Source organism: Bombina bombina, chromosome 7, assembly GCF_027579735.1.
Source record: "Bombina bombina isolate aBomBom1 chromosome 7, aBomBom1.pri, whole genome shotgun sequence".
Classification (NCBI taxonomy): Eukaryota; Metazoa; Chordata; class Amphibia; order Anura; family Bombinatoridae; genus Bombina; species Bombina bombina.
Genome location: NC_069505.1, coordinates 452623070 through 452646481, shown reverse-complemented (window position 1 = coordinate 452646481; position 23412 = coordinate 452623070). Strand labels below are relative to the sequence as shown.

Sequence of the window (23412 nt, the reverse complement as noted above, 5' to 3'; positions counted from 1 at the left end):
GATCTGATGGCATCTCGACAGAATGCTAAACTTCCACATTACGGGTCCAGGTCAAGGGATCCCCGGGCTGTACTGATAGATGCTCTAGCAGTACCTTGGTCGTTCAACCTGGCTTATGTGTTTCCTCCTTTTCCTCTCCTTCCTCGTGTGATTGCCAGAATCAAACAGGAGAGGGCTTCAGTAATTCTGATAGCGCCTGCGTGGCCACGCAGGACCTGGTATGCAGATCTAGTGGACATGTCGTCTCTGCCACCGTGGAGACTGCCATTGATAAAGGACCTTCTCATTCAAGGTCCTTTCCAACATCCAAAGCTCACTTCTCTGCAGCTGACTGCTTGGAGATTGAACGCTTGATTTTATCTAAGCAGGGTTTCTCTGAGCCGGTCATTGATACTCTGATTCAGGCGCGCAAGCCGGTCACTAGAAAAATTTACCATAAGATATGGCGTAAATATCTTTATTGGTGTGAATCCAAGGATTACTCATGGAGTAAGGTTAGGATTCCTAGGATTCTGTCTTTTCTCCAAGAAGGATTGGAGAAGGGTTTATCAGCTAGTTCCTTGAAGGGACAAATTTCTGCTTTGTCAATTTTGCTTCACAAGCGTCTGGCAGATGTCCCAGATGTTCAGGCATTTTGTCAGGCTTTAATCAGAATCAAGCCTGTGTTCAAAACAATTGCTCCGCCATGGAGCTTGAATTTAGTTCTTAATGTTCTTCAAGGGGTTCCGTTTGAACCCATGCATTCCATAGATATTAAATTGTTATCTTGGAAAGTTTTGTTTTTAGTAGCTATTTCTTCGGCTTGAAGAGTTTCTGATCTTTCTGCGTTGCAATATGATTCCCCTTATCTTATATTCCATTCTGATAAGGTGGTTTTGCGTACTTAACCTTGATTCCTTCCTAAGGTTGTTTCAAATAAGAATATTAATCAGGAAATTGTGGTTCCTTCCTTGTGTCCTAATCCTTTCTCTAAGAAGGAACGTTTGTTACATAATTTGGATGTGGTTCGCTCTTTAAAATTTTATTTACAAGCGACCAAGGAGTTCCGTCAAACATCTTCCCTGTTTGTTGTTAATTCTGGGAAGCGTAGGGGTCAAAAAGCTACGGCTACCTCTCTCTCTTTTTGGCTGAGAAGCATCATCCGCCTGGCATATGAGACTGCTGGACAGCAGCCCCCTGAAAGGATTACGGCTCATTTCACTAGAGCTGTGGCTTCCACCTGGGCTTTTAAGAATGATGCTTCTGTTGAACAGATTTGTAAGGCTGCGACTTGGTCCTCCCTTCATACTTTTTCCAAATTTTCCAAATTTGATACTTTTGCTTCTTCTGAGGCTATTTTTGGGAGAAAGCTGCTTCAAGCAGTGGTGCCTTCCGTTTAGGTTCCTGTCTTGTCCCTCCCTTTCATCCGTGTCCTAAAGCTTTGGTATTGGTATCTCACAAGTAAAGGATGAAACCCGTGGACTCGGTATATCTTGTAAAAGAAAAGGAAATTTATGCTTGCCTGATAAATTAATTTATTTTACGATATACCGAGTCCACGGCCCACCCTGTCATTTTGAGACAGGATTTATTTTTTATATAAACTTCAGTCACCTCTGCACCTTGTTGGTTCTTTCCCTTTCTCTTCCTATACCTTCGGTCTAATGACTGGGGGGAGGATTTAAGGGAGGAGCTATATAGCAGCTCTGCTGTGGTGCTCTTTGCCACTTCCTGTTAGCAGGAGGAATATATCCCACAAGTAAAGGATGAAACCCGTGGACTCGGTATATCGTAAAAGAAATTAATTTATCTTGTAAGCATAAATTTCCTTTTTTTAGATACTGAAACCACTTGGATACAGACGTACCTCGGAGATATTGCGGGGTTGGTTCCAGACCACCGCAATAAAGCGAATATAGCAATAAAGTTATATTTACACTATACTGTAGTCTATTAAAGGTGCAATAGCACTATGTCTAAAAAAATAATGTACATGCCTTAATTAAAACATACTTTCTCCAACATAGGTGTGTCCGGTCCACGGCGTCATCCTTACTTGTGGGATATTCTCTTCCCCAACAGGAAATGGCAAAGAGCCCAGCAAAGCTGGTCACATGATCCCTCCTAGGCTCCGCCTACCCCAGTCATTCTCTTTGCCGTTGCACAGGCAACATCTCCACGGAGATGGCTAAGAGTTTTTTGGTGTTTAAATGTAGTTTTTATTCTTCAATCAAGTGTTTGTTATTTTAAAATAGTGCTGGTATGTACTATTTACTCTGAAACAGAAAAGAGAAGAAGATTTCTGTTTGTAAGAGGAAGATGATTTTAGCAAACGTTACTAAAATCGATTGCTGTTTCCACACAGGACTGTTGAGATGAAGTAACTTCTGTTGGGGGAAGCAGTTGGCAGACTTTTCTGCCTGAGGTATGACTGGCCACATTTCTAACAAGACTTTGTAATGCTGGAAGGCTGTCATTTTCCCTATGGGGACCGGTAAGCCATTTTCTTAGATTAAGTAAAAGAATAAAGGGCTTTATAAGGGCTTAAAAAACTGGTAGACATTTTTCTGGGCTAAAACGATTACTTTGCTAAGCATATTTGGCAGATTATAACTCTTTATAGTTATTATAATCTTGGGGATTGTTGTTAAAAAACAGCAGGCACTGTATGGACACCTTTTTCAGATGGGGGCCTTCTCTAGTCATAGGCAGAGCCTCATTTTCGCGCCACTAATGCGCAGTTGTTTTTGGAAAGCAAGGCATGCAGATGCATGTGTGAGGAGCTAAGAACCACTGAAAAAGCTTATAGAAGGCGTCATTTGGTATCGTATTCCCCTCTGGGCTTGGTTGGGTCTCAGCAAAGCAGATACCTGGGACTGTATAGGGGTTAAATGTAAAAACGGCTCCGGTTCCGTTATTTTAAGGGTTAAAGCTTTCAAATTTGGTGTGCAATACTTTTAAGGCTTTAAGACACTGTGGTGAAATTTTGGTGAATTTTGAACAATTGCTTCATGCTTTTTCGCATATTCAGTAATAAAGTGTGTTCTGTTTAAAATTTAAAGTGACAGTAACGGTTTTATTTTAAAACGTTTTTTGTGCTTTGTTGACAAGTTTAAGCCTGTTTAACATGTCTGAACCATCAGATAAGCGATGTTCTATATGTATGAAAGCCAATGTGTCTCCCCATTTAAATATATGTGATAATTGTGACATAGTGTCCAAACAAAGTAGGGACAATGATGCCACAGATAATAATATTGCCCAAGATGATTCTTCAGATGAGGGGAGTAAGCATGGTACTGCATCATCCCCTTCTGTGTCTACACCAGTTTTGCCCACACAAGAGGCCCCTAGTACATCTAGTGCGCCAATACTTATTACCATGCAACAATTAATGGCTGTTATGGATAATTCTATTGCAAATATTTTATCTAAAATGCCTACTTATCAGAGAAAGCGCGATTGCTCTGTTTTAAACACTGAAGAGCAAGAGGACGCTGATGATAACGTTTCTGACATACCCTCACACCAATCTGAAGGGGCCAGGATGGAGGTTTTGTCTGAGGGAGAAATTTCAGATTCAGGAAAAATTTCTCAACAAGCTGAACCTGATGTTGTAACATTTAAATTTAAATTAGAACATCTCCGCGCACTGCTTAAGGAGGTATTATCTACTCTGGATGATTGTGACAATTTGGTCATTCCAGAGAAATTATGTAAGATGGACAAGTTCCTAGAGGTTCCGGTGCCCCCCGATGCTTTTCCTATACCCAAGCGGGTGGCGGACATAGTAAATAAGGAATGGGAAAGGCCCGGCATACCTTTTGTTCCTCCCCCTATATTTAAGAAATTATTTCCTATAGTCGACCCCAGAAAGGACTTATGGCAGACAGTCCCTAAGGTCGAGGGGGCGGTCTCTACTCTAAACAAACGCACTACTATTCCCATAGAAGATAGTTGTGCTTTCAAAGATCCTATGGATAAAAAATTAGAGGGTTTGCTTAAAAAGATGTTTGTTCAGCAAGGTTACCTTCTACAACCAATTTCATGCATTGTTCCTGTCACTACGGCAGCGTGTTTCTGGTTCGAAGAACTAGAAAAGTCGCTCAATAAAGAATCTTCGTATGAGGAGGTTATGGACAGAGTTCAAGCACTTAAATTGGCTAACTCTTTTATTCTAGATGCCGCTTTGCAATTAGCTAGATTAGCGGCGAAAAATTCAGGGTTTGCTATCGTGGCGCGCAGAGTGCTTTGGCTAAAGTCTTGGTCAGCGGATGTGTCTTCCAAGACAAAATTGCTTAACATCCCTTTCAAGGGTAAAACACTGTTTGGTCCTGATTTGAAAGAGATTATTTCAGACATCACCGGGGGAAAGGGCCACGCCCTTCCTCAGGATAGGTCTTTTAAGGCTAGAAATAAGCCTAATTTTCGTCCCTTTCGCAGAAACGGACCAGCCTCTACTTCTACATCCTCTAAGCAAGAGGGTAATACTTCTCAACCCAAACCAGCCTGGAGACCGATGCAAGGCTGGAACAAGGGTAAGCAGGCCAAGAAGCCTGCCACTGCTACCAAAACAGCATGAAGGGATGGCCCCCGATCCGGGACCGGATCTGGTGGGGGGCAGACTTTCTCTCTTTGCTCAGGCCTGGGCAAGAGATGTTCAGGATCCTTGGGCACTAGAAATAGTTTCTCAAGGTTATCTCCTGGAATTCAAGGAACTACCCCCAAGGGGAAGGTTCCACAGGTCTCAATTATCTTCAAACCAAATAAAAAGACAGGCATTCTTACATTGTGTAGAAGACCTGTTAAAGATGGGAGTAATTCATCCAGTTCCAATAGGAGAACAAGGGATGGGGTTTTACTCCAACCTGTTCATAGTTCCCAAAAAAGAGGGAACATTCAGACCAATTTTAGATCTCAAGATCCTAAACAAATTTCTCAGGGTTCCATCGTTCAAAATGGAAACCATTCGAACGATCCTTCCTACCATCCAGGAAGGTCAATTTATGACCACGGTGGATTTAAAGGAAGCGTACCTACATATTCCTATCCACAAGGAACATCATCAGTTCCTAAGGTTCGCTTTTCTGGACAAGCATTACCAGTTTGTGGCACTTCCATTCGGATTAGCCACTGCTCCGAGAATTTTCACAAAGGTACTAGGGTCCCTTCTAGCGGTTCTAAGACCAAGGGGCATTGCAGTAGTACCGTACTTGGACGACATCCTGATTCAAGCGTCGTCTCTGTCAAAAGCAAAGGCTCATACGGACATCGTCCTAGCCTTTCTCAGATCTCACGGATGGAAGGTGAACATAGAAAAAAGTTCTCTGTCCCCGTCAACAAGAGTTCCCTTCTTGGGAACAATAATAGATTCCTTAGAATTGAGGATTTTTCTGACAGAGGTCAGAAAATCAAAACTTCTAAGCTCTTGTCAAGTACTTCATTCTGTTCTTCGTCCTTCCATAGCGCAGTGCATGGAAGTAATAGGATTGATGGTTGCAGCAATGGACATAGTTCCTTTTGCACGAATTCATCTAAGACCATTACAACTGTGCATGCTCAGACAGTGGAATGGGGATTATACAGACTTGTCTCCGACGATTCAAGTAGATCAAAGGACCAGAGATTCACTCCGTTGGTGGCTGATCCTGGACAACCTGTCACAGGGAATGAGCTTCCGCAGACCAGAGTGGGTCATTGTCACGACCGACGCCAGTCTGGTGGGCTGGGGCGCGGTCTGGGAACCCCTGAAAGCTCAGGGTCTATGGTCTCGGGAAGAATCTCTTCTCCCGATAAACATTCTGGAACTGAGAGCGATATTCAATGCTCTCAAAGCTTGGCCTCATCTAGCAAAGGCCAAATTCATAAGGTTTCAATCAGACAACATGACGACTGTTGCATATATCAACCATCAGGGGGGAACAAGGAGTTCCCTGGCGATGGAGGAAGTGACCAAGATAATTCAATGGGCGGAGGATCACTCCTCCCACTTGTCTGCAATCCACATCCCAGGAGTGGAAAATTGGGAAGCGGATTTTCTGAGTCGTCAGACATTCCATCCGGGGGAGTGGGAACTCCATCCGGAAATCTTTGCCCAAATAACTTAATTATGGGGCATTCCAGACATGGATCTGATGGCCTCTCGTCAGAACTTCAAGGTTCCTTGTTACGGGTCCAGATCCAGGGATCCCAAGGCGACTCTAGTAGATGCACTAGTAGCACCTTGGACCTTCAACCTAGCTTATGTATTCCCACCGTTTCCTCTCATTCCCAGGCTGGTAGCCAGGATCAATCAGGAGAGGGCTTCGGTGATCTTGATAGCTCCTGCGTGGCCACGCAGGACTTGGTATGCAGACCTGGTGAATATGTCATCGGCTCCACCATGGAAGCTACCTTTGAGACAGGACCTTCTTGTTCAAGGTCCATTCGAACATCCGAATCTGGTTTCCCTCCAACTGACTGCTTGGAGATTGAACGCTTGATTTTATCAAAGCGTGGCTTTTCAGATTCTGTAATAGATACTCTGATTCAGGCTAGAAAGCCTGTAACTAGAAAAATTTACCATAAAATATGGAAAAAATATATCTGTTGGTGTGAATCTAAAGGATTCCCATGGAACAAGATAAAAATTCCTAAGATTCTATCCTTTCTACAAGAAGGTTTGGAGAAAGGATTATCTGCAAGTTCTCTGAAGGGACAGATCTCTGCTTTATCTGTTTTACTTCACAAAAGGCTGGCAGCTGTGCCAGACGTTCAAGCGTTTGTTCAGGCTCTGGTTAGAATCAAGCCTGTTTACAGACCTTTGACTCCTCCCTGGAGTCTTAATCTAGTTCTTTCAGTTCTTCAAGGGGTTCCGTTTGAACCCTTACATTCCGTAGATATTAAGTTATTATCTTGGAAAGTTTTGTTTTTGGTTGCAATTTCTTCTGCTAGAAGAGTTTCTGAGTTATCTGCTCTGCAGTGTTCTCCGCCCTATCTGGTGTTCCATGCAGATAAGGTGGTTTTGCGTACTAAGCCTGGTTTTCTTCCGAAAGTTGTTTCCAACAAAAATATTAACCAGGAGATAGTTGTACCTTCTTTGTGTCCGAATCCAGTTTCAAAGAAGGAACGTTTGTTACACAATTTGGACGTAGTCCGTGCTCTAAAATTCTATTTAGAGGCCACTAAAGATTTCAGACAAACATCTTCTTTGTTTGTTGTTTATTCTGGTAAAAGGAGAGGTCAAAAAGCAACTTCTACCTCTCTTTCTTTTTGGCTTAAAAGCATTATCCGATTGGCTTATGAGACTGCCGGACGGCAGCCTCCTGAAAGAATCACAGCTCATTCCACTAGGGCTGTGGCTTCCACATGGGCCTTCAAGAACGAGGCTTCTGTTGACCAGATATGTAAGGCAGCGACTTGGTCTTCACTGCACACTTTTGCCAAATTTTACAAATTTGATACTTTTGCTTCTTCGGAGGCTATTTTTGGGAGAAAGGTTTTGCAAGCCGTGGTGCCTTCCATTTAGGTGACCTGATTTGCTCCCTCCCTTCATCCGTGTCCTAAAGCTTTGGTATTGGTTCCCACAAGTAAGGATGACGCCGTGGACCGGACACACCTATGTTGGAGAAAACAGAATTTATGCTTACCTGATAAATTACTTTCTCCAACGGTGTGTCCGGTCCACGGCCCGCCCTGGTTTTTTTAATCAGGTCTGTTGAATTATTTTTTCTAACTACAGTCACCACGGTATCATATGGTTTCTCCTATGCATATTTCCTCCTGTACGTCGGTCGAATGACTGGGGTAGGCGGAGCCTAGGAGGGATCATGTGACCAGCTTTGCTGGGCTCTTTGTCATTTCCTGTTGGGGAAGAGAATATCCCAGAAGTAAGGATGACGCCGTGGACCGGACACACCGTTGGAGAAAGTAATTTATCAGGTAAGCATAAATTCTGTTTTATTGCTAAGTGGCTTCATTTAGACACCAATCAGAAAGTGCTACCCAGGTCTGAACCAAAAATGGTCCGCTCCTAACCTTACATTCCTGCTTTTTTAAATAAAGATACCTAGAGAACGAAGAAAAATTGATAATAGGAGTAAATTAGAACGTTGCTTAAATTTGCTGCTCTATCTGACTCATGAAAGTTTAATTTTGCCTAGGCTATCCCTTTAAGTATCTAGGGTATGTAAAGTATTAAATATCAATTTATAAATTTAACATCATTAGTGAAAATAAAATCTAAACTAACTATAAATGATCTGACAGGTGATGTTAATGCTGACGTAGTTGATGAGACTGAAGATCTGAGTGTAACGCGTCAGCTTGAAGCTGCGGAGCAGGAAATGTGTGACAGCGGCAGTGCAGGTAGGTGCACGTGTGTGACAGCGGCAGTGCAGGTAGGTGCACGTGTGTGACAGCGGCAGTGCAGATAGGTGCACGTGTGTGACAGCGGCAGTGCAGGTAGGTGCACGTGTGTGACAGCGGCAGTGCAGGTAGGTGCACGTGTGTGACAGCGGCAGTGCAGGTAGGCGCACGTGTGTGACAGCGGCAGTGCAGGTAGGTGCACGTGTGTCACATGTCTCCTGTTTATGAGGTATTGCCTGGCTTTTATAGTTTGTAAGTACTGTACATTATGTCACCAGTCAGGGTGTTACCTTAATATAAACAATCTCACACTGAGTGTCACAGAGCAATATAGGCTGTTACTCAATAGTTATTGGCACATTTCTGGGGTTTGGTTTCATCAGTCCTGATAACATAATGATCCCCAAGTAGGAGGACCCTTTACAGCTGCTTTCATTTTATATCTGAATATAATCACTGTGATCAAGGCGGGAGGAGAAAAGTCCTGTACACAGCCCGGGACATGGTGAGAAATAACTACCCATGAGACAAGGACAGAATGAAGGACAAATAAGATGCTACAAATGTCAGGAATTTGTCCACAGATTGAAGAACCCATGGAATGCAATATGGGAACAGAGATAATACTGTACTGATTTGCACTAAGCTGTCTGTGGTAACTAGTGCTATTTTTATGGACCATTTAAGAACTGTGCGGGTTGAAGGTAAGTGTGCAAGCACTCATTGATTCTGTAAGCGACGTTACTTTAGTAAAAAGTATTTTGCTTAAACCTGAAATATTAGATACAATGCAATTGCTTGATATTAGGAGACTTGGGAGTAAGTGAAGTATTACAGAGTGACTGGAGTAATCTTATTGTTATAGCGCCCAAGCCAAATGATGAAATTTGATTCTGTAATGATTTTTGTAAATTGAATGAAATTTCTAATTTTGATGCTTACCCTAAGCCGTGGGTTGATGAATTAATAGAGAGATTAGGGAGCTCCAGATTTTTAAGTACTTTAGATTTGACAAAAGGTTACTGGCGGGTTCCCCTGACTGAATGAGCAAAATAAAAAATGGCTTTTTCTACACCTGAGGGTTTATTTTAGTATAAAGTATTACCATTTGGGTTGCATAGTGCTCCAGCTACTTATCAGTGTATGATGGATAGGATACTTTGGCCTCATAGAGAATATGTTGCTGCCTATCTTGATGATGTGTTTCACAGTGCAGACTGTGAAACACATGTGCCCCGAGCTCAGCCAGTAGTAGATTCTATTCGGGCTGCCGTGTTATTTAAGATTAGAAAAAAAAGCTAAAATAATATTTGTTAGGAAGGAAATTTAAACTGATTACCAATCAAGCACCTTTGAATTGGATGAGGCAGAGTAAAGTGAAAAATGCCAGGGGGTGAATGTGGTTTCTCAGCCTTCAGTCATTTCATTTTACTGTGGAGCATAGGGCTGGTAATGCCGATGGTCTATCCTGTGTGCATTGCTCATTGATGAAGGCCGCTCATTCCCATAGGTTGAGCTTAGGGGGGATATGTTACATTGTGTTGGAAAGGTATTTATGACCCAGAGTCCTTCATAGTCTCTATCCACTCACCTCTCCCTAATTAATTAGCAGCAGGCTGTTGTTTTACCTGAAAACTGTTAATCAGAAAGGCTGGTGAAAACGGTTATATTGTTTGTTAGGTTATTCTACTGGGTAGTTAGGATAACTCCTTTTTTTTCATTCCAAGACAAAATGATCCTCCTGTTTAGTGTCTCAAAAGTCAGATACATCCAGGTCCACATGAAAGCCTCTTGGTCTAAGTCCAAACATACCAAAAAGATTTAATTTGTGCACACACTATGTAAATATGCTGATGCTTAATATACTGCTATTTTAAAACATTTCTAATTTACTTCTATTATCAATCGCCTAGATTACGAGTTATGCGTTAGCCTTAAAAAGCAGCGTTAAGGGGTCCTAACGCTGCTTTTTAACGCCCGCTGGTATTAAGAGTATGGCAGGTAGAGGCTCACTTTTCTTCAGCGACTTTTGGCTACCGCAAATCCCCTTACGTCAATTGCGTATCCTATCTTTTTAATGGGATTTGCCTAACGCCGGTATTACGAGTCTTGGAAGAAGTGAGCGGTACAGCCTCTACCTCCAAGACTCCTACCGCATAAAAAAGTCAGTAGTTAAGAGTTTTATGGGCTAACGCCGGAACATAAAGCTCTTAACTACAGTGCTGCAAAGTACACTAACACCCATAAACTACCTATTAACCCCTAAACCGAGGCCCCCCACTTCGCAAACCCTATAATAAAATTATTTAACCCCTAATATGCCGACCGGACACCGCCTCCACCTACATTATAGCTATGAACCCCTAATCTGCTGTCCCTAACATCGCCGACACCTATATTATATTTATTAACCCCTAATCTGCCCCCCCCAACGTCGCCGCCACCTACCTACACTTATTAACCCCTAATCTGCCGACCGGACATCGCCGCCACTATAATAAATGTATTAACCCCTAAACCGCCGCACTCCCGCCTCGCAAACACTTTAATAAATTTTATTAACCCCTAATCTGCCCTCCCTAACATCGCCGCCACCTACCTACAATTATTATCCCCTAATCTGCCGCCCCCAACGTCGCCGCTACTATAATAAAGTTATTAACCCCTAAACCTAAGTCTAACCCTAACACCCCCTAACTTAAATATAATTTAAATAAATCTAAATAAATTTACTATAATTAAATAAATTATTCCTATTTAAAAATAAATGCCTATAAAAAAAACATAAGATAGCTACAATAAAACTAATAATTACATTGTAGCTATTTTAGGATTTATATTTATTTTACAGGCAACTTTGTATTTATTTTAATTAGGTACAATAGCTATTAAATAGTTAATAACTATTTAATAGCTACCTAGTTAAAATAATTACAACATTACCTGTAAAATAAATCCTAACCTAAGTTACAAATACACCTAACACTACACTATCAATAAATTAATTAAATAAATTACCTACAATGATCTAAACTAAAATACAATTAAATAAACTAAACTATATTACAAAAAAAAACCCACTAAATTGCAAAAAATAAAAAAATATTACAAGAATTTTAATCTAATTACACCTAATCTAAGCCCCCTAATAAAATAAAAAAGCCCCCCAAAATAATAAAATTCCCTACCCTATACTAAATTACAAAAGTAATCAGCTCTTTTACCAGCCCTTAAAAGGGCTTTTTGCGGGGCTTTGCCCCAAAGTAATCGGCTCTTTTACCTGTAAAATAAAATACAACCCCCCCCCAACATTACAACCCACCACCCACACACCCCTACTCTAAAACCCACCCGATCCCCCCCTTAAAAAAACCTAACACTACCCCATTGAAGATCACCCTACCTTGCACCGTGTTCACCCAGCCGGGCACCGATGGGCCAGAAGAGGACATCCGGAGCGGCAGAAGTCTTCATCTGATCGGGGCAGAAGAGGTCCTCCATCCAGCAGAAGTCTTCATCCAAGCCGCATCTTCTATCTTCATCCATCCGGCGCGGAGCGGGTCCATCTTCAAGACATCCGACGCGGAGCATCCTCTTCTTCCCGACGACTAACGACGAATGAAGCTTCCTTTAAATGATGTCATCCAAGATGGCGTCCCTCGAATTCCGATTGGCTGATAGGATTCGGAATTAAGGTAGGAAAAATAAACCAATCGGAATTAAGGTAGGAAAAATCCGATTGGTTGATTGACCTCGCATTCTATTGGCTGATCCAATCAGCCAATCGGATTTTTCCTACCTTAATTCCGATTAGCTGTTAGAATCCTATCAGCCAATCGGAATTCGAGGGACGCCATCTTAGATGACGTAATTTAAAGGAACCTTCATTCGTCTTTAGTCGTCGGGAAGAAGAGGATGCTTTGCGTCGGATGTCTTGAAGATGGACCCGCTCCGCGCCGGATGGATGAAGATAGAAGATGCCGCTTGGATGAAGACTTCTGCTGGGTGGATGACCTCTTCTGCCCCGATCGGATGAAGATGTCTGCCGGTCCGGATGTCCTCTTCTGCCCCATCGGTGCCCGGCTGGGTGAACACGGCTCAAGGTAGGGTGATCTTCAATGGGGTACTGTTAGGTTTTTTTAAAGGGTGAATCGGGTGGGTTTTAGAGTAGGGGTGTGTGGGTGGTGGGTTGTAATGTTAGGGGGGTCTTGTATTTTATTTTACAGGTAAAAGAGCTGATTACTTTGGGGCAATGCCCCGCAAAAAGCCCTTTTAAGGGCTGGTAAAAGAGCTGATTACTTTTGTAATTTAGTATAGGGTAGGGAATTTTATTATTTTGGGGGGCTTTTTTATTTTATTAGGGGGCTTAGATTAGGTGTAATTAGATTAAAATTCTTGTAATATTTTTTTATTTTTTGTAATTTAGTGTTTGTTTGTTTTTGTAATGTAGTTTAGTTTATTTAATTGTATTTTAGTTTAGATCATTGTAGTTAATTTATTTAGTTAATTTATTGATAGTGTAGTGTTAGGTGTATTTGTAACTTAGGTTAGGATTTATTTTACAGGTAATTTTGTACTTATTTTAACTAGGTAGCTATTAAATAGTTATTAACTATTTAATAGCTATTGTACCTAGTTAAAATAAATACAAAGTTAACTGTAAAATAAATATAAATCCTAAAATAGCTACAATGTAACTATTAGTTATATTGTAGCTATCTTATGGTTTATTTTATAGGTAAGTATTTATTTTTAAATAGGAATAATTTATTTAATTATAGTAAATTTATTTAGATGTATTTAAATTATATTTAAGTTAGGGGGGTGTTAGGGTTAGGGTTAGACTTAGGTTTAGGGGTTAATAACTTTATTATAGTAGCGGCGACGTTGGGGGCGGCAGATTAGGGGTTAATAATTGTAGGTAGGTGGCGGCGATGTTAGGGAGGGCAGATTAGGGGTTAATAAAATTTATTATAGTGTTTGCGAGGCAGGAGTGCGGCGGTTTAGGGGTTAATACATTTATTATAGTGGCAGCGATGTCCGGTCGGCAGTTTAGGGGTTAATAAGTGTAGGTAGGTGGCGGCGACGTTGGGGGCGGAAGATTAGGGGTTAATAAATATAATATAGGTGTCGGCGATGTTGGGGGCAGCAGATTAAGGGTTCATAGGGATAATGTAGGTGGTGGCGGTGTCAGGAGCGGCAGATTAGGGGGTTAATAATATGCAGGTGTCAGCGATGTCGGAGGAGGCAGATTAGGGGGTTAATAAGTGTAAGATTAGGGGTGTTTAGACTCAGGGTTCATGTTAGGGTGTTAGGTGTAGACTTAGAAAGTGTTTCCCCATAGGAAACAATGGGGCTGCGTTAGGAGCTGAACGCTGCTTTTTTGCAGGTGTTAGGTTTTTTTTCAGCCGTCTCAGCCCCATTGTTTCCTATGGGGGAATCGTGCACGAGCACGTTTTTCCAGCTTACCGCTACCGTAAGCAACGCTGGTATTATAGGTAGAAGTGGCGCTAAATTTGCTCAACGCTCACTTTTCTGAGGCTAACGCATCCATTCAGAAAACTTGTAATACCAGCGTTGTTTAAAGGGAGTGGTAAGAAAAAAAGGAGCGTTAGCTCCGCAGGTTTTTACCGACAAAACTCGTAATCTAGCCGAATTTTTCTTTGTTCTCTTGGTATCTGTATTTGAAAAAGCAGGAATGTAAAGCCTAGGAGCCAGACCATTTTTGAGTTTAGAACCTTGGGTAGCGCTTGCTGAAAGGTGTCTAAATTTAGCCAGCAAACCCAGGTGCTGAATCATGAAAAAACAAAATTGGGTTTCTTTTCCTTTAAATTTTCTAAATGTCCCACAATTGCTCCCAAAATAAAGTGGTGGGGTTTTTTTGTGATAAAAAAGCATCTTTATTATTTAAACATAAAAAAATGCACTAAGCAGTTATAAAGGGTTAAAAGTTGCGGGTGTGGTGAGTTAGAAATAAAACTGCACTGAAAAGAGCCTTTACATTGCGTTCTATGGGGACTGTGTGTTCTCAATAAATATATATGTATGTGCTTATATACATATATATTTATGTGCTTATATACATATATATTTATGTGCTTATATACTGTACATATTTATGTGCTTATATACATATATATTTATGTGCTTAGATACATATATATTTATGTGCTTATATACATATATATGTATGTGCTTATATACATATATATGTATGTGCTTATATACATATATATTTCTTTCATGTAATTGGCAAGAGTCCATGAGCTAGTGACGTATGGGATATACATTCCTACCAGGAGGGGCAAAGTTTCCCAAACCTCAAAATGCCTATAAATACACCCCCCACCACACCCACAATTCAGTTTTACAAACTTTGCCTCCTATGGAGGTGGTGAAGTAAGTTTGTGCTAGATTTCTACGTTTGATATGCGCTTCTCAGCATGCTGAAGCCCGGTTCCTCTCAGAGTGCAGTCAATGACAGAGGGATGTGAAGGGAGTATTACCTATTGAATTCAATGGTCATCCTAACGGGGATCTATTTCAGAGGTTCTCTGTTATCGGTCGTAGAGATTCAAAATACGATATACTCTTTTATATACCATTACCTCTACTGATTCTCGTTTCTGTATTGGTTTGGCTATCTACTTTATGTAGATGAGTGTCTTTTGGTAATTATGTTTTCTTTTACTTATGACACTCTCAGCTATGGTTTGGCACTTTATATGTAAAGTTCTAAATATATGTTTTTTACTTATATTTGCCATGACTCAGGTTAATCAGTATATTTCCTTCTTACAGACTGTCAGTTTCATTTTGGGAAATGCATATGGAAAAATTATTTCTTACCTGAAAATTTTTCAAATTGACTTTCTTTTCTAAAATTACGGGCTTTTAGGCTCGCGGGAGCTCAAACTACTATAATTTATTGCGTCATTTTTGGCGCGATACTTTTTTGGCGCAAGAATTACGTTTGTTGACGTAATGATGTAATTTCCGGCATCTTGGTTGGCGCCGAGAGTTTTTCACGTAGTTGCGTCATCTATGACGCTCGTGTTTGTTGCAGACGTTTTTTGCGCCAAAAAATATTTTGTCAGTTGGGCGTCATACTTGGTGCCAGATTTTTGACATTACTTAAGTCATTATTTATTTTTGCTTCTGGTTTCCAGACGCTTATTCTGTTTGCATTTTTTCCCATTCCTGAAACTGTCATATAAGGAAATTGATAATTTTGCTTTATATGTTGTTTTTTCTATTCCATATTGCAAGATGTCTCAAGCTGACCCTGTTTCAGAATCTACTACTGGAATCCTGCTGCCTGATGTCGGTTCTACCAAAGCTAAGTGCATTTGTTGTAAACTTGTGGTAACTGTTCCTCCGGCTGTAGTTTGTGTTAGTTGTCATGATAAACTTTCAAAAGCAGACAATATTTCCATTAGTAGTAATCCATTACCTGTTGTTGTTCCTTCAACATCTAATGTTCAGGATATTCCTGTTAATGTGAGAGAATTTGTTTCTAATTCTATTCAGAAGGCCCTGTCTGTTATACCACCTTCTAATAAATGTAAAAGGTCTTTTAAAACTTCTCATAAATTTGATGAATTTTTAAATGACCGACAGCATTCTGATTTTTCTATCTCTGATGAGGATCTCTCTGGTTCAGAAGATTCTGCCTCAGATATTGACACTGACAAAACTTCATATTTATTTAAAATGGAGTATATTCGTTCCTTATTAAAAGAGGTGTTGATTGCATTACATATGGAGAAGACTAGTCCTTTTGATATTAAAACCAGTAAACGTTTAAATTCGGTTTTTCCAGTTCCTGATGCTATTTCAGATGTAATTTCTAGGGAATGGAATAGTCTGGGTATTCATTTACTCCTTCTTCAAGGTTTAAGAAACTGTACCCTTTGCCGACTGATAGATTGGAGTTTTGGGAAAAGATCCCCAAAGTTGATGGGGCTATCTCTACTCTTGCAAAGCGTACTACTATTCCTACGGCAGATAGTACTTCTTTTAAAGATACTTTAGATAGGAAGCTTGAATCTTATCTAAGGAAGTCTTATTTATGTTCAGGTCATCTTCTTAGGCCTGTTATTTCTTTGGCTGATGTTGCTGCAGCTTCAACTTTTTGGTTGGAAACTTTAGCGCAACAAGTACCAGATCCTAATGTGTATAGCATTGTTAAGCTAATTCAACATGCTAATAATTTCATTTGTGATGCCATTTGTTATATCAGAATTGATGTCAGGTATATGTCTAGCTATTTTAGCTAGAAGAGCTTTATGGCTTAAATCTTGGAATGCGGATATGACTTCTAAGTCAACATTGCTATCTCTTTCTTTCCAAGGTAATTATTTGGTTCTCAGTTGGATTCTATTGTTTGAACTGTCACTGGGGGGAAGGGAGCCTTCTTGCCTCAGGATAAAAAATCTAAGGGTAAATTTAGGGCTGCTAATCGTTTTCGTTCCTTTCGTCAGAATAAGGAACAGAAATCTGAACCCTTACCCTAAAGGAACGGTTTCCAATTGGAAGCCTTCTCCAGTCTGGAATAAATCCAAGCCTTTCAGAAAATCAAAATCAGCCCCCAAGTCTACATGAAGGTGCGGCCCTCATTCCAGCGCAGCTGGTAGGGGGCAGACTAAGATTTTTTAAAGATGTGTGGATAAATTCAATCCAAAATCATTGGATCCAGAACATTGTTTCTCAAGGGTACAGAAAAGGTTTCAAGGTAAGACCCCCTGTGAGAAGTTTCTTTCTCTCACGCATTCCAGTGAACCCAGTAAAGGCGCAGGCTTTCCTGAATTGTGTTTCAGACCTGGAGTTATCCGGGGTAATTGTGCCAGTTCCCTTTCCGGGAACGGGGTCTGGGGTTTTATTCAAATCTGTTCATTGTTCCAAAGAAAGAGAATTCTTTCAGACCAGTTCTGGATCTAAAAATTTTGAATCGTTATGTAAGTATACCAACATTCAAAATGGTGACTATAAGAACTATTCTGCCTTTTGTTCAGCAAGGGCATTATATGTCCACAATAGACTTACAGGATGCATATCTTCATATTCCGATTCATCCAGATCACTATCAGTTCCTGAGATTCTCTTTTCTATACAAGCATTACCAATTTGTTGCTCTTTCTTTTGGCCTAGCAACAGCTCCAAGGATCTTTTCAAAGGTTCTCAGTGCCCTACTCTCTGTAATCAGAGAGCGGGGTATTGCGGTGTTTCCTTATTTGGATGATATCTTGGTACTTGCTCAGTCTTTACATTCTGCAGAATCTCACACAAATCAACTAGTGTTGTTTCTTCAAAGACATGGTTGGAGGATCAATTTACCAAAAAGTTCCTTGATTCCTCAGACAAGGGTAACCTTTTTAAGATTCCAAATAGATTCAGTATCCATGACTTTGTCTCTAACAGACAAAAGACGTCTGAAATTGGTTTCAGCTTGTCGGAACCTTCAGTCTCAGTCATTCCCTTCAGTAGCTATGTGCATGGAGGTTTTAGGTCTCATGACTGCAGCACCTCTTCAGCTTTGTATGCTGAGCCAATGGTGCAGGAATTATACAAAGATATCACAATTAATATCCTTAAATCCCAGTGTTCAACTATCTCTGACTTGGTGGTTAGATCACCATCGTTTAGTTCAGGGGGCCTCTTTTGTTCGTCCAACCTGGACTGTGATTACAACAGATGCGAGTCTTTCAGGTTGGGGAGCTTTCTGGGGATCTCTGACAGTGCAGGGGGTTTGGAAATCTCAAGAGGCGAGATTATCAATCAATATTTTGGAACTCTTCAAGAGGCGAGATTATCAATCAATATTTTGGAGCTCTTCAGTTTTGGCCTCTCCTGAAGAGAGAACCGTTTATTTGTTTTCAGACAGACAATGTCACAACCGTGGCGTATGTCAATCATCAAGGTGGGACTCGCAGTCCTCAAACTATGAAAGAAGTATCTCGGATACTTGCATGGGCGGAATCCAGCTCCTGTCTAATCTCTGCGGTCCATATCCCAGGTATAGACAATTGGGAATCGGATTATCTCAGTCGCCAGACTTTACATCCGGGAGAATGGTCTCTTCACCCAGATGTGTTTCTTCGGATTGTTCAGATGGTGGGGCTTCCAGAAATAGATCTGATGGCTTCTCATCTAAACAGGAAACTTCCCAGGTATCTGTCCAGGTCCAGGGATCCTCAGGCGGAAGCAGTGGATGCGTTGTCACTTCCTTGGAATTATCAACCTGCTTATGTCTTTCCGCCTCTAGTTCTTCTTCCAAGAGTGATTTCCAAAATCATAATGGAGCGTTCATTATGAGATCAGCAAGGAGAGGCAGATGGATCACTGTAGGCTCTGGAAGAATTAGAACAGTAGACCAGAAGCATTGCCCACAACCTCTGCCATTGCAAAACTCCTATGCTGCTCTTGCCGAATACACTTGTGATGAGGAGATTGCTGTTTCTGAGCCCTCTGAAGCTGTAACAGGTAATTTAAATCTATTGGCACCTGATTCTCCAGGTAACATAACACAGGAAAGAACTGCAGATGTGTTTTTGAGAAAAAGACTGTTAGTGGGTGACTCTATTTTGAGGAATGTGTATTTAGGTGAAAGTAAAGGAGAAACAAGGGAGGTTAGATGTCTTCCAGGAGCTACTGCTCACAGGGATAAGAATCGTATTTTGAGAATTGTTAAGGCAGCAGGAAAGGGAAGTGAGTTAGATGTGATTGTACATTTAGGAACAAATGATCTGGCTAGTAATCATGTTGCTGCTGTTCAGAAAGAGTTTTGTGACCTAGGTAATCATTTAGAGACTGTGGCATCAACTCTATCATTTTCTGCTATTTTACCTGTGTATGACCAGGAAGCAGGAAAGATGGAGCGGATAACAACATTTAATTCTTGGTTAGATAAGTGGTGCAGGGAACGAGGATTTGGTTTTATTGGCCATTATAGCTCTGTTTGGAAAGATACTAGGTTATTTAGGAGAGATGGCTTGCATTTGGATGCTAAAGGAACAGAGTATCTGGGAGAGGAGTTCAAATACTTTATTAGAAATCATTTAAACTAATAAAGGGGGGTAGCATTAATATATCCACCTGCCCCCCACAGCATGCCAAAACTGTTAGTCCAAGTAACAATTCTAGAAATTCTAGTAGAAAAATTCTTCGTGCCATGAGCACAAATGCTCGCAGCTTAGGAAATAAATTACCTGAACTCATTTCAATAATGACTAGGGACAACTTGGATTTAGTAGCTATAACAGAAACATGGTACAATGATTTGCATGACTGGGACATAGTCATACCTGGATACAGGTTATTTAAAAAAGAACAGAGTAGGAAAGAAAGGTGGAGGAGTTGCTTTGTATGTAAATGAAAATATAAAGGTTACTGAAATTGTAGGAACAAATGATGAGGTGGAAAGTATTTGGGTGACTTTGGAAATTGGAGATAAAAATGTTTTTAGAATAGGGGTTGTATATAGGCCTCCATTGCAGGATGAAAAACTGGACAATCTGTTATTAGATGAAATAACCAAAATGACCATGAAGGGTAAGGTTATAGTACTGGGGGACTTTAATTTGCCAGATATAGACTGGAAGATTCCTTCTGCTAGATCGGCTAGAAGCAGGTATATTCTTGAATCTCTGCTAGGGGAATCACTTGAACAATTAGTCAAGGAACCAACTCGTAAGGAAGCTATATTAGATCTAATACTTACAAACAGTGATACAGTTTCAGATGTGTCTGTAGGTGAGAACTTAGGATCCAGTGATCATCAATCTGTTTGGTTTAGTATTCATGTTCAGGAACTGTACACCCAGACTAAAACAAAAGTTTTAGACTTTAGGACGGCAGATTTTTCATTAATGGGAGAATACCTAAAAAACTATTTAAAGGGGAAAAATCTTATTACAGGGGTTCAAGAACAGTGGGAATTTGTGAAAGGTGCCATTTTAGATGCAACCGCACACTGTATTAGACATGTCTGTAAAAGTAAAAGAAAGCGGAAACCAATTTGGTTTTCCAAAGAAGTAGCACATGCTGTAAAGACAAAAAAGATAGCTTATAAAAATTACAGACACACACAAGCAGATGATGATATGAAAATATGGAGACTCCAACAAAAAAAGACTAAGCAGTTAATTAGGAAGGTTAAAGCTGATGCAGAAGAGAAGATAGCACAGTCAGTAAAACATGGGGACAAAACATTCTTTAGATATATCAGTGAAAGAAGAAAAAATAAGGTAGGAATAGTAAAATTGAAATCAGTTGATGGTAGAATAATAGAAGGAGATAAGCAGATTGCAGACTGTCTCAATGATTACTTCTGTTCTGTTTTCACTAAAGATTGTGAAGATACAATGTCTACATTAAGGGATGCTATGCAAAATAGAAACAAGCTTAACAGTAATCTTTTTACAGAGGATGAGGTTTTGTTAGCATTATCAAAAATAAATGTTACAAAGGCAGTGGGTCCTGATAATATTCATCCAAGGGTTTTAAAAGAACTTCGTTCAGTGCTAACTGTCCCATTAACTGATCTGTTTAATCAGTCACTATTAACAGGAGCTGTCCCAGATGATTGGAGAATAGCAAATGTAATACCTCTTCATAAAAAGGGCAGTAGAGAAGAATCTGGCAACTACAGGCCAGTTAGTTTAACTTCAGTAGTAGGGAAATTAATGGAAAGCCTCTTAAAGGAAAGAATTATGACTTACATAAAGACAAACAATTTAGAGGACCAAAATCAGCATGGTTTTACTTCAGGGAGATCATGTCAGACTAATCTAATTGACTTCTTTGATTATGTAACAAAAGTATTAGACAAGGGAGGAGCAGTTGATGTAGCATATCTAGATTTCAGCAAAGCATTTGACACCGTCCCACACAATAAACTTATTCACAAACTATATCTCCTTGGTCTAGATTCAAAAATTGTGAACTGGGTGGAATGCTGGCTTAAGGACAGAAAACAAAGTGTCTTAGTAAATGGAGTTCATTCAGCAGAGGGGGCTGTTACTAGTGGTGTTCCTCAGGGGTCAGTTCTGGGGCCTGTTTTGTTTAACATATTTATCTGCGATATCAGCAAAGGGCTACAGGGGAAAGTATGTCTCTTTGCAGATGATACAAAAATTTGCAACAGAGTGGATGTTCCAGGGGGGGTAGACAAAATGAGAAGTGATATACAACAATTGGAGGATTGGACAAACGACTGGGATCTAAAGTTTAACACAGCAAAGTGTAAAATAATGCATTTAGGGAAGAAAAATCCAAATGTTAATTACAGACTCAATGACACTTTACTGACTGTTACAGACGAGGAAGAGGACTTGGGAATTATTATTTCAGATGATTTAAAACTTAGTAAACAATGTAGTAAGGCAGCGAGTAAGGCTAGCAGAATGCTTGGATGTATTGGTAGAGGTATTTGCAGCAGAAATAGTAAGGTTCTTATGCCACTTTATAGATCATTAGTTAGGCCTCATCTTGAGTATTGTGTGCAGTTCTGGAGGCCATATCTTCAGAAGGATATTAACAAACTTGAATCTGTGCAAAGGAGGGCTACCAAAATGGTACATGGTCTAAAAAATAAAACTTACCAGGATAGGCTCAATGACCTAAATATGTATAGCTTAGAGGAGAGAAGGGAAAGAGGTGATATGATAGCAACTTTCAAGTACATTAAAGGGTTTAGTAAAACTGAGGCTGTGGGTATTTTACATAAAATGGAAAATTCAAGAACAAGGGGTCATGAGCTCAAGCTAAAGGGTAGTAGATTCAGGAGTAATTTGAGGAAGCACTTCTTTACAGAAAGAGTGATTGATTTATGGAATAAACTTCCTCAAGAGGTAGTAGCAACAAACACTGTGGGGGACTTTAAAAATGCATGGGACAAGCATAGGGCTATCCTACGAACTAGATAAGTTTATACTGTTAGGTAAGGTGGGGCAGACTTGCTGGGCCTATGGCTCTTATCTGCCGTCAATATCTATGTTTCTATGTTTCTATTTGTACTGCTGGTGGCTCCAGCATGGCCACACAGGTTTTGGTATGCGGATCTTGTTCGGATGTCCAGTTGCCAACCTTGGCCACTTCTGTTAAGGCCAGACCTTCTATCTCAAGGTCCATTTTTTCCATCAGGATCTCAAATCATTAAATTTGAAGGTATGGATATTGAACGCCTAGTGCTTAGTCATAGAGGTTTCTCTGACTCAGTGATTAATACTATGTTGCAGGCTCGCAAATCTGTGACTAGAAAGATTTATTACCGAGTTTGGAAGACTTACATTTCATGGTGTTCTTCTCATAAATTCTCTTGGCATTCTTTTAGAATTCCTAGAATTTTACAGTTTCTTCAGGATGGTTTGGATAAGGGTTTGTCTGCAAGTTCCTTGAAAGGACAAATCTCTGCTCTTTCTGTTCTGTTTCACAGAAAAATTGCTAATCTTCCTGATATTCATTGTTTTGTACAGGCTTTGGTTCGTATCAAGCCTGACATTAAATCAATCTCTCCTCCTTGGAGTCTTAATTTGGTTTTGAGGGCTTTACAGGCTCCTCCGTTTGAGCCTATGCATTCATTGGGCATTACATTACTTTCTTGGAAAGTATTGTTCCTTTTGGCCATCTCTTCTGCTAGAAGAGTTTCTGAATTATCTGCTCTTTCTTGTGAGTCTCCTTTTCTGATTTTTCATCAGGATAAGGCGGTTTTGCGGACTACATTTAAATTTTTACCTAAAGTTGGGAATTCCAACAACATTATTAGAGAAATTGTTGTCCCTTCGTTGTGTCCTAATCCTAAGAATTCTTTGGAAAGATCTTTACATTCTTTGGATGTGGTAAGAGCTTTGAAATATTATGTTGAAGCTACTAAAGATTTCAGAAAGACTTCTAGTCTATTTGTTATCTTTTCTGGTTCTAGCAAAGGTCAGAAGGCTTCTGCCATTTCTTTGGCGTCTTGGTTAAAGCTTTTGATTCATCATGCTTATTTGGAGTCGGGTAGTCCCCGCCTCAGAGGATTACGGCTCATTCCTCTAGGTCAGTTTCTACTTCCTGGGCTTTTAAGAATGAAGCTTCTGTTGATCAGAT

General features: G+C 40.3%; 1 protein-coding gene across 1 annotated transcript in view; it reads left to right on the top strand.

Annotated features, from left to right (window-relative positions):
* The window catches only part of LOC128666694 (oocyte zinc finger protein XlCOF7.1-like), an 81707-nt gene that overhangs the window by 33112 nt on the left and 25183 nt on the right, over positions 1-23412 (top strand). Inside the window, exon 4 of the mRNA XM_053721432.1 lies at positions 8227-8325. Coding sequence (XP_053577407.1) covers positions 8227-8325 — 99 coding nt within the window. The remainder of the gene's footprint in view (positions 1-8226; positions 8326-23412) is intronic.